Here is an 11659-nt window from a genome sequence, read left to right as displayed (position 1 = left end):
AGCTTAGTTGGTGATCATTTATGCATTGAGCCCTTTACATGCAGAGATTGTTTCACACTGTGTACCTGAATGTTTGAGCATTTTCACATGATTTCAGCCATCTTGAAACTGATGCTAGATCAGGTGTGTCAAACGCAGTTCCTGGACGGCCACAGCACTGCACAGTTTAGATTCAACCCTAATTAAACACACCTGATCCAGCTAATTGAGTCATTTAGGCTTATTTAAAAACTACATAGTATGTGTGTTGAAACAGGGTTGGAACTAAACCCTGCAGGGCTACGGCCCTCCAGGAACTGAGTTTGACACCTGTGTGTTCACCTGTGGGTAAAAAAATAAATGAAATAAATAAATAAATAAATAAATACATACATAAATACAATTATATAAGCCACACTTAAAAATGTCATTACATTAGATAACAAAATTTTGAATTTTGTTTTTCTTGATGGAATATAGTACAAGGATACATTTTACACAAAACTGAAAGGTGAAGCTTGTGCATTTTCTAGCAGTAAAAAAAAAAGAACACTTGCACCTCTTGTTGCCTAACAAATTATAATGATGCCTAATATACTGTACTCAGTAGACTTCCAATATTAATTAGCTGCCTGCAAATTCTTCACGCCCACCACTCTGAACAGCATACTGTATTTGTGTTTCAGCAGAGGGAGACTAAAACGCCTGCATTTTCCGCTTATATGCAGCAGCATTGATGGCGACACATTAGGCAGCACGACAGATTGCTCCTCAGGTGAGAATGCACCGCGCCACCACAAATCCGTTTTTCATGCTGTCTGGCAAGCATGTGAAAAAAAGAGGAAAAAACAAACAAAGCTATCTCACCAGAGACTAATTTAGCATGAAACCCAGTGTTGAAATGCAGACCATTCATTCTTGCGCATTCCACTGACACCCCGTGAAGGATTGCACTGAAACAAGTGTGTTTCTCCACAGGGCAACCAAGGGTAAAAGGCATTAGCTTCTGATTGAATCAGGTGGACTGGTGGTAAAACGCAGGTGGATGAGGAATGACGCTGAAAGGGTGGGCATGGGATTTTTGCAGCTTTCTCTGCCATTCGTTTTTATTTAATAAGGATGTCAGTGGAAGAGCCAAACAGAGGCTATCAATTATATAAAAAGGCTTGTTTGAACAGGATGACTCACTGCAGAGTAGGACAAGAAGTTAAAATGAGGCGAACGGGGAGGTGAAGTGCTTAAATCGTTAAAAACATTGACGCTTTGAGGTATTACAATTACAAGTGTGATGAGAATCTCCCTTCTTTTAACTTGGTTATATTCCTTACAGTTTAGCCATGATTTTAAGATATTGCTGGTCACGCATCCCTGCGCAAATTTAGCAAGTGGGGAAACATAGGTTGTGTGCTGTTAGATAAGAGACTGTGAGGTTTAACAAATTAAGGTTTGATTAGTCTTTCTAACTGATGTTCTGTCAGTGCTGTGCAGTCCACACCACAAGGAGAAAAATGCAACTTAGGCTCTAGCCTTTTCTAATACATCTGTATTTACCAGCACAGAATTGTACATAATATATATTAGAAGGATAAAATCACATAATATCTGCCAACAACATGTCAGGGGCAGCACTGACCTGACTTTTTATTTTTTTATTTTGCTCAAATAAAATACTTTTAATAATTACGCACAATCTCTTCATATTATCTTTAAGGTAATGCAAAAATAATATATTTCTGTAATAAAATATTTTAATTTGCTTTTTTACAATAATAATATATAAATAGAAGGGTTTGGTTTTATGCAATAGATAGATAGATAGATAGATAGATAGATAGATAGTGTATCAGATTTAAGAACACCTCATCAGACAAACATACCACACTATGACAAACCAAGAATGTAAAGATGTTTTCGTGAGATTCACTTATAAGGATCTCTGCATCAATAAGATAATCCCTGTCTTTTGACAAAATGAGCTTGCTGGACAAAATGACAAAATAAGCTTGCTGGAAACTATTTCCAGTTCAACTTCAATTTCACTAAACCAAAACAGTGGATTTAAATCTCCATGCCACTTCAGGAGAAGTGCAGAAATTCATTTAAGAGGTTAAACACTTATCTTTCCCTTCATCCTTTGTAATCCAACGCTCATGAGAGAGATGTCCAGAAACCTCAATCTAATGCTCTCCAGACTGCAGAGGGATTTTTGGGATGTTCATTAGCCTGAGCTATTGCCAGTATCATATACATTGTTAATAGTGAACAAAATTAGGTGCAGAGGAAAAATGCGCTGTGACATAACAGCGACAGAGAGATGGGCCGCGGCTGAAATCGCCCCAAGTGAACGAGCGCTAAATAATGCATTGGGCATGCTGAGGAGCCACCCTGCATTTAAAGAGGCAAATGTGGATGAAGTAGTCTGGTGTCATGGTGATGACAAGCTTTGAATGTTAATGTTCGGCCAGTGAATGATAGATTGCTGTGGAGGGGAAAAGTGCAATCTGGCAGTTTCTGATAAACAGCACACGAGGCACTTCTTTGAGATTACAGGCTAATTATTTAAATTTGCCTTGGTGTTTGAAAATTAAAATACTTTTCTGACCCCATTTCGAGTTGTGAACTAAGAGGCCAAGCCCTCTGTGTCAGTGTCACCCTGGGTAACGTTACACACAGTCGGATGAACAAATACGAGCTGGCATAATCACTAACACTCTGCGCTAATTAAAGTTCTTTACTGGGAAGGACAAAAGAAGTGTCGGGATCCAGTTCAGCTGAACTCTGTCACTAACTCTGTCTGTAACATTTGTATTCTTATCAGCATAAAAAATGCATGGGGGGGTAATGGTATTGAGGTAATGAGTAGTTTGAATCACTGGATATTACCGTTGTTCCTTTAACATTTATATTATAAAACACTAGTCTGATATTAAATGTTCAGCATATTACCTCACAATCTTTTACCATTAAAAACTGAAGCATCACACTCAGACTGTGTAATTCGTCATGTGTAAATATTGATAGTCAGACACATTATGGAGTATCTACTAACCCTGTTATGTTTGAACAATACTATGATATGTTGTACCCCATGAATTTTATGTATTCTGATTTTATAAGATGTGTATAAGAAATTATTGTATGACTGACACATCTTTTTGTTTGGCCTATGATTAGAATTAGAATGAGTAACTCTGTTAAACGAAGGAGTTTAATAATTTTAATGTTGTTAATGCCTGGGAATGTATCACCAAATCCAGGACCGCATGCTGCTTTAAACTTCCCTGCTTCAGCTGAGTTAAAAAAACAAGGTCTGTATTGGGCTTTATACATTTAAATGCTCGTAATCTGTTGCCTAAATTGGATATAGTGTACATCTGGGCTAAAAATACAAACGCGAATGTTATTGTCATATCTGAATCCTGTCTTAATAAATCTATCTCAGACAGAGACATTAGTATTTCTGGTTATAAGGTTTTTAAGCAGATATATTATAAATGGGTGGAGGGGTAGACCTCCTTCGGCTAATAGCTGTGCCTTACAGTCTCAAATGCATTCATTGGCCTCTTTGAAATACAAGGAATTGATCATAATGGGAGATTTTAATTTGAATTGGATGGATGCAACATCCGATGATTCTAAAAAGTTTTGTGATAGTCCTAATCTTTAATCTTTAGTCATAATCCATAATCGTCAAATTCGAAATCTCTAAAAAAAAAAAAAAAAATCTACATTAATATATCTTGTTCTTACAAGTGATCCACATAAATATCATCCAGTTTCTGTATTCGCAAACAATATTAGTGATCATAGTGCTGTGGCAGTAGTCAGAAATACGAGGCTGCCCAAGCAGAACGCGAGAATTATAACTAGGCATTTTATGAAATATTTCAGTGAGCAGGCCTTCTTGAATGATCTTGCTCAAATTAACTGGGATATAATTACTTTAATTCCATATTTTGATTGTGTTTGGGAATATTTTTATAATAGTTTTATGTTAATTATTAATAAGCACGGACCTTTGAGAAAATATAGAGTTAAATCCCAGGATAATTTATGGTTTTCAACTGCCTTGTGTGATCTTATTCAAGAGCGGGATGCAGCTTGGGCCAGGGCCAGGCAAACACATTTAAATTCTGACTGGCTGCATTTTAGGCAGCTGCGAAATAAATGTACAGTAGCGATTAGAAAGAATGAATCTGATTACTTTCTTGATAAAACCACAGAAAATTTGACAAATACTAGGAAGTTGTGGAGGAATATTAAGTTGTTAACTGGTAGCAAAGTAAACACAGAGTTTCCTGCCTGTTTAATGATAGATTCTACTAAAATTACAGACAAAAAGCAAATTACCTCTTATGATGTTTTCTGTAATGCCAAGCCAGCAGAGGGAGCCATCACCCGAATACTGACTGCGCGCTCCCTCTGCTGCTTCTACTGCTACTTCCTGTTTGGCAGTATTTAAGGACTCACCATGTGCTCACACATTGCGAAGTATTGCCAGTTTACCTGCCTTACCAAGCGTTTTCTGATTATTCTGATTTGTTTGCACGTGTATGATTCTGCCTCGTTTTCTGACTACCGATTTCTTGGATTACCCTTTCTGGATTGTTGAACTGTGTGGACTGATATCAAGGTTTGACCTTATTGTCTGGCTTTCTCACTACGATTTACGGATTACCCTTGGACTGTCGAAAGAGTGGACTGCTTTCTGGTTAACGACCCATTGCCTGGTTTTACGTGTATGTTTGCTGCTTTGTACAATAAACCTCTGCATATGGATTCTAACGCCGCCTCAGCGCCTTCGTTACAGAATACTTCGCCTCCCTTGAATCCAGCGGAGGTCTCCAACTTGCAAGCAGCGTTTGCTTATCAGAGCGAACTCCTAAAGAATTATCAAGAACAGCTTACGAAGCTGCAGTCTGTCAACGAACATCTGACACACTACGTGCGAGCCCTCCCTCCACCAATGCCTTCTACGGTAAGCTTTGCTCTCCCTACCAAATTCGATGGCACAGCTGAGCAATGCAAAGGGTTTATTCGACAAGTGAAACTGTATTTTGATTATCAACTTGAACGATTTGAATCTGAAGAGAAAAGATGTGCGTTTCTCATGACGCTGCTCACAGGGAGGGCTCTCGATTGGGCTTCAGCGGTATGGGATGCCGACTCACAGTTTAAGCGATCTGTTGACTATTTCTTGCAACAAATTCAGGAAGTATTCGAATATCCCGCAGGGGGCAGGGATATTTCGAATCAAATCATTCACGCTCGTCAAGGCAACCGCACCGCAGCTGATTACGCCATTGAGTTTCGTACTCTAGCAGCTCAGAGCGGATGGAATGATGTTTCTCTCAAAGCCGTCTTTTACAACAGTTTGAACAGTGATTTACAAACTGAGCTCGCCTGCCGACGAGAGAATTCATCATTTTCAGAACTGGTTAACCTCGCCATTAAACTTGATAATCTCATGAGGCAGACACCCAAACAACGCTCAGCCAAGAGTTATCATCGCAACTCCCCGAGCTCCAGCTCAGTAACAGAACATACCGATCGAACCCATGCAAATAAACGCTTCACGATTATCTGAGGAGGAACGTACTCGACGCCGTCAAAATCACCTGTGCTTTTACTGCGGTGAACCAGGCCACCGTAGCACTGGATGTCCACTCAAATCCAAGACCTCCTCAAAGGTAAATATCCAAAACCTCTCCATATTACAATACAAATCTTTGACACTGCCGGTTACCATAAGAACTGATACCCTCTCTCTCGATCTGACAGCGATGATTGACTCTGGGGCTGCGTTGAACATCATCAATAAGGACATCGTAGAAAAATTCAACATTCCAACTCAACCATGCATCCCGCCCATTCGAATCAAAGCCATCAATGATACTCTCATCGACCACGGCATCCACCATCAAACCAAGACAGTGAAACTGCAGGTTGGATTACTTCATCAGGAGAACATTACCCTGTATGTGGTTGATTCACCCAAGTACGAGATTATCCTCGGATTCCCCTGGCTCTCCATCCATGATCCTGCCATCTCGTGGAATCAAGGGGAATTAACTCACTGGTCACATTTCTGTTTAAGGAACTGTCTTCCTGCTCAACCACAACCCTGTCTCACCACAAGCATTGAAAGTCCAGACACGAAGGTAAAAATCTCCATTCCTGAGCAGTATCAAGATCTATCAGAAGTTTTCAGCAAAACCAAGGCTACCTTACTCCCTCCACACCGGCCATGGGACTGTGCCATTGACCTGCTGCCGAACGCCATGCCACCTAAGAGTAAGGTGTACCCGTTGTCTAGAATGGAGGACCAGGCTATGGAGGAGTACATTGAGGAAGCACTAGAATCAGGTTTCATCCGTGCATCAACATCCCCCGCAGCAGCAGGCTTCTTCTTCGTAGCCAAGAAGGATGGAGGTCTGAGGCCGTGCATCGATTACCGTGGACTCAACAACGTCACAATAAAGTTCCGTTACCCATTGCCTCTTGTACCCCGGCTCTAGAACAACTGCGGGAAGCCACCATTTACACCAAACTTGACTTACGAAGTGCATATAACCTCATCAGGATCAAGGAAGGAGATGAATGGAAGACTGCATTTCTCACCACTAGGGGGCACTACGAATATCAGGTGATGCCGTATGGGTTAGCCAACGCCCCAGCTGTATTTCAGTCATTCATAAATGAAATTCTGAAGGACTTCATGAACAAGTTTGTAATCGCCTACATTGACGATATCCTGATTTACTCCAAGTCAGAGACAGAACACATCACTCACGTGCATGCAGTCTTATCCCGTCTACTGGATAACCAATTGTATGTCAAGGCAGAGAAATGTGAATTCCACGTCCACCAGACATCCTTCCTGGGCTATGAGGTCAGTCACCAGGGGGTCAAGATGGATCCCACGAAGATTCAGGCAGTCACAGGTTGGCCTCAACCCTCAACCATTAAGGAGCTTCAGAGATTTCTGGGCTTCGCAAATTTCTACCGACGATTCATACGTAATTATAGCACCATAGCTGCTCTCTCTTACCTCACTGTTAAAGAACAAACCCAAGAAACTCTGTTGGACAGAGGAGGCAGATCGAGCGTTTTCCGCACTCAAGACAAGTTTCACGTCAGCCCCTATTCTGAAGCACCCCAATCCCGAATTACCGTTTGTCGTGGAGGTGGATGCATCGGACTGTGGAATTGGAGCCATTCTCTCTCAACGTCATGGTCAACCAGGCAAACTCCATCCTTGCGCCTTCTACTCCAGAAAACTCACCAGTGCCGAACGAAATTACGACGTTGGAAACAAGGAGCTGTTGTCCATGAAAGCAGCTATCGAAGAGTGGCGACACTGGCTGGAGGGCGCTCGTCATCCCTTCCAAGTAATCACAGACCACAAGAACCTCGAGTATATCAAAGGTGCAAAGAGACTAAATCCACGCCAGGCTCGATGGGCTCTCTTTTTCACCCGGTTTAACTTCACAGTCACTTACCGACCAGGCAGCAAAAATAGCAAGGCAGATGCTCTCTCCCGGCAACATGATCCTCATCTAGACACTCATCCACCGGAACCCATCCTTCCACCCACCGTCATTCTGGCCCCTGTCTCATGGGATATCATGGAGGAAATCCAACGCAGACACGATCAAGATCCACCACCACCACAATGTCCACCTAATAAGCACTACGTACCTCAAGAAATGCGTCACCAAGTACTCCAATGGGTCCACACCTCTCTCAGTGCTGGCCACCCAGGTATATCACGAACTCTACATCTCCTAAAGAACTCATTCTGGTGGCCATCCATGACCAAAGACACCGCTACCTATGTCAAATCCTGCCAGATCTGTGCTCAATCTAAGACCCCCAAGGAACTACCGTCAGGTCTACTCCAGCCCTTACCTATTCCACAACGCCCCTGGTCCCATCTATCAATCGATTTCGTCACTGACCTGCCACCTTCCCAGGAGTTCACAGCCATACTGGTAATCATCGATCGTTTTTCCAAATCCTGCCGTTTAATTCCTTTGAAGGTCTCCCCACAGCCATGGAAACTGCCTTAGCCCTCTTCCACCATGTCTTCCGTGTCTATGGCTTACCTGAGGACATTGTAAGCGACAGAGGAACTCAGTTCACATCCCAAGTCTGGAAAGCCTTCTGCAAGCAACTCGACATTAATGTCAGTCTCACCTCAGGTTACCATCCTCAGAGTAATGGCCAGGTGGAGAGATTAAATCAGGAGATCGGTCGATATCTTCGCACCTATTGCAGTCGTGAGCAACACAGATGGTCAGAGTTTCTCCCCTGGGCTGAATATGCCCAAAATTCACTCACCCATTCCTCTACAGGCCTCACCCCCTTTCAGTGTGTCCTGGGGTTTCAGCCGCCGATGTTCCCGTGGTCAGGTGAACCGTCTTCAGTGCCGGCAGTCGATGACTGGATTAAGCGTAGCGAGAGGGTGTGGGACAGTGCCCATGTGCGTCTCCAGCGGGCTGTAAGGAATCAGGAGATTCAGGCCAACAGACGCCGCCTGCCCACACCCTCCCTACCAACCTGGACAGCGGGTCTGGCTCTCTACACGGGACATCAAGCTGCGGCTGCCCAGCAGGAAGCTCAGCCCAAGGTATGTAGGCCCATTTAAAATTCTTAAACGAATTAATGAAGTTACATACCAGCTTGAGCTTCCTCCTAACTACCGTATCTCTCCCTCCTTCCATGTATCGCTCCTCAAACCGGTCCACCCGGAGGCTGACCCCGGCCAGATGGCCCCAGAACCGCCGCCACCCCTGGAAGTGGACGGCTTGCCTGCATATCAGGTGAAGGAGTTGCTGGACTCTCGGCGTAGAGGGGGTCAGCTCCAATATTTGGTGGACTGGGAGGGCTATGGACCTGAGGAGAGGTCATGGGTAGCCGCCAACGACATTCTGGATCCGTCTCTCATAGAGGAATTCCACCGAGCCAGACCCGACCGTCCAGCACCACGACCACGGGGACGTCCTCGTCGAGCTCCAGGAGTCGCTCCTAGAGGGAGGGGTTCTGTAATGCCAAGCCAGCAGAGGGAGCCATCACCCGAATACTGACTGCGCGCTCCCTCTGCTGCTTCTACTGCTACTTCCTGTTTGGCAGTATTTAAGGACTCACCATGTGCTCACACATTGCGAAGTATTGCCAGTTTACCTGCCTTACCAAGCGTTTTCTGATTATTCTGATTTGTTTGCACGTGTATGATTCTGCCTCGTTTTCTGACTACCGATTTCTTGGATTACCCTTTCTGGATTGTTGAACTGTGTGGACTGATATCAAGGTTTGACCTTATTGTCTGGCTTTCTCACTACGATTTACGGATTACCCTTGGACTGTCGAAAGAGTGGACTGCTTTCTGGTTAATGACCCATTGCCTGGTTTTACGTGTATGTTTGCTGCTTTGTACAATAAACCTCTGCATATGGATTCTAACGCCGCCTCAGCGCCCTATAGACATTTATCTAAGCTCTGTATTCTCTCAAAACAAAATTTAATTAGTAATCATCTCGTAATAATATTTTATCTATTAATCAATCTGGTTTTCATAAAGGGCTTATTACCACCACAGCCATCTTAAAGGTATTAAATATATGGATAATAAACAACATTGTGCTTGTCTTTTTATTGACCTATCAAAGGCCTTTGATACGGTGGATCACAACATATTATTAGATAGTCCAGAAGGTAAGGCCTATCAGAAAATGTTGTTTTATGGTTCACTGATTGTTTAAAAGGTAGAACCCAATGTGTCCAGATGGAAGGTACCCAGTCAGATTTTTTGGAGATTGTTAAGGGAACCCCACAAGGATCTGGGTTGGGCCTGTTATTATTTATATATATAAATTGCCTTGATTTTAATATTGATAATGCAAAGTTTAATTTCTATGCAGACAATACTATCGTTTATTGCTCAGCTCCCTCTAAATAACAATCTGTGGCTTCCTTACAGTCTGCTTTTGATATTATTCAGAATAGGTTCTGTGCTTTGAAGTTGGTTTTAAATGTTGAAAAAACAAAGAGCATGTTATTTTCTAATTCTAGAACTCCTTCAGAGAATTGTATTGTCCTTCAAACTCTTCAGGGGAGCCAAGTTACCTCAGTGTTGGAGTACAAATATCTGGGTATTACTATCGATAACACATTGTTTTATTTCACACATTAACCCTTTAACTGTCACTCCTATATTTGAACACATAAAAATGCACTATCCAGACTTAAATTTTTATAATTCATGAATGAAAACATTTTGTAATATGATTTTAATGTACATTTTCACAATGTCTGATTTAAAAATGCCTTTCAAAGGATGAATTTTGAGATTTTAAGTTTTGCACTGATATATAATTTCTTATGATTTCTAAATTGTGATAGGGAAAAAGGCAACAAAGAAAGCCTTTTGTGACAGAACTCATGTGATGATGTAGATTTTTTAAGTTGCACTCTTGACATATTAATCTATTACTTTTCCTACATAATTTGTAACACAAAAATATAGTAAAATATCTATTTAGGAGTCTTAGACCTTTCCAACGATGTATAGTTTGTCATGATTAGATTAGGATTTATTTGTAATATGGCGAAGTAAACGTAGGCGTCCCACAAAGGGGACGGTGACAGTTAAAGAGTTAAGTATTTGCAAAAAATAATAATAATAATAATAATAATAATAATAATAATAATAATAAAGAAGCAGCTTGGTTTTTACTTTTGCTACGTTTTTGCCGGTTCTTGATTATGGGGATGTAGTTTATCATTATGCCCCCTCTTACCTTCTCTCCTCATTGGATGCTTTGTACCATGGTGCCCTGAGAGTTATAACTGGATGTAAATTTTCAACTCATCATTGTGAATTATACAAAAAAGTTGCTTGGGCTTCTTTGAGTATCTGCAGAAAAATGCATTGGTATCTGTTGATATATAGGCCAATTTTGGGACGTTTACCATTTAATCTCTGTCTCATGCAAATTACTCAGTTTGGAAATTATTCATTATGTTCTCAGTCAAATTATAATTTTTGTGTGCCTTTTGTCAGGACTGAACTTGGTAAAACCTCTTTAAATATGCTGCCACCTCAGATTGGAATTTTCTCCAAAAGGAGTTGAAGTTGCAAAACTTGGTGTCATATAATTATTTTAAGTCTTTTATGTAATTTAGAGAGCAATTTAATGGTGTGTGATTGTTTTTAATGTGTTACTTGTTGTTTTGTAATGTTTGTTGTAACTGTGTTTTATGTAAAATTGTCTGCCTATCTTGGCCAGAACAGTCCTAGAAAACCATGGTTAATTTGTGGTTGCCATAGTTTAAGTATTGTAACGTTTTTTTTTTTTTTTGTAATAAAGCCATGGTTAATTTTCAAAGGGATATTTCACTCTTGACACAAGTTTGATAGTTTATAGTGTTTCATCCATGTGCTTCTAGAGGAAATATCATCATACTGTGCAAATTATGTGAGAATGGGACAAACCATTCCTTTTTGAGGAGGAGGAGGAGGAGGAGGAAGGGGGGTGGGGGTGGGGGTTTTCTAGTGGGTAACTTAGTTGACAATGGTTTTTCAGACACAAATAAAATACGTTTTCTGCGGTCTGCTCCATCTCAAGAGCTCAGATCTCTGTGCTTGTGCCTGACTGACTTAAAATACTCAAACTGT

The 11659-nt window shown here is 41.4% G+C and overlaps 1 protein-coding gene across 1 annotated transcript; it reads left to right on the top strand.

The window, feature by feature from the left end:
- Positions 1–5534: 5534 nt before the first annotated feature.
- LOC127176045 (uncharacterized) lies at positions 5535–7977 on the top strand. Its single transcript, XM_053825509.1, is given in 5 exon segments — positions 5535–5669; positions 5761–6483; positions 6486–7021; positions 7023–7867; positions 7956–7977. Coding segments are annotated over 5 exon segments (2157 nt in total). The 5' UTR covers positions 5535–5638.
- Positions 7978–11659: the final 3682 nt, after the last annotated feature.

This window comes from Labeo rohita, chromosome 14, assembly GCF_022985175.1.
Source record: "Labeo rohita strain BAU-BD-2019 chromosome 14, IGBB_LRoh.1.0, whole genome shotgun sequence".
Lineage (NCBI taxonomy): Eukaryota > Metazoa > Chordata > Actinopteri > Cypriniformes > Cyprinidae > Labeo > Labeo rohita.
Note: the sequence above shows the minus strand (reverse complement) of the source record. Positions and strands in the feature narration are given on the sequence as shown.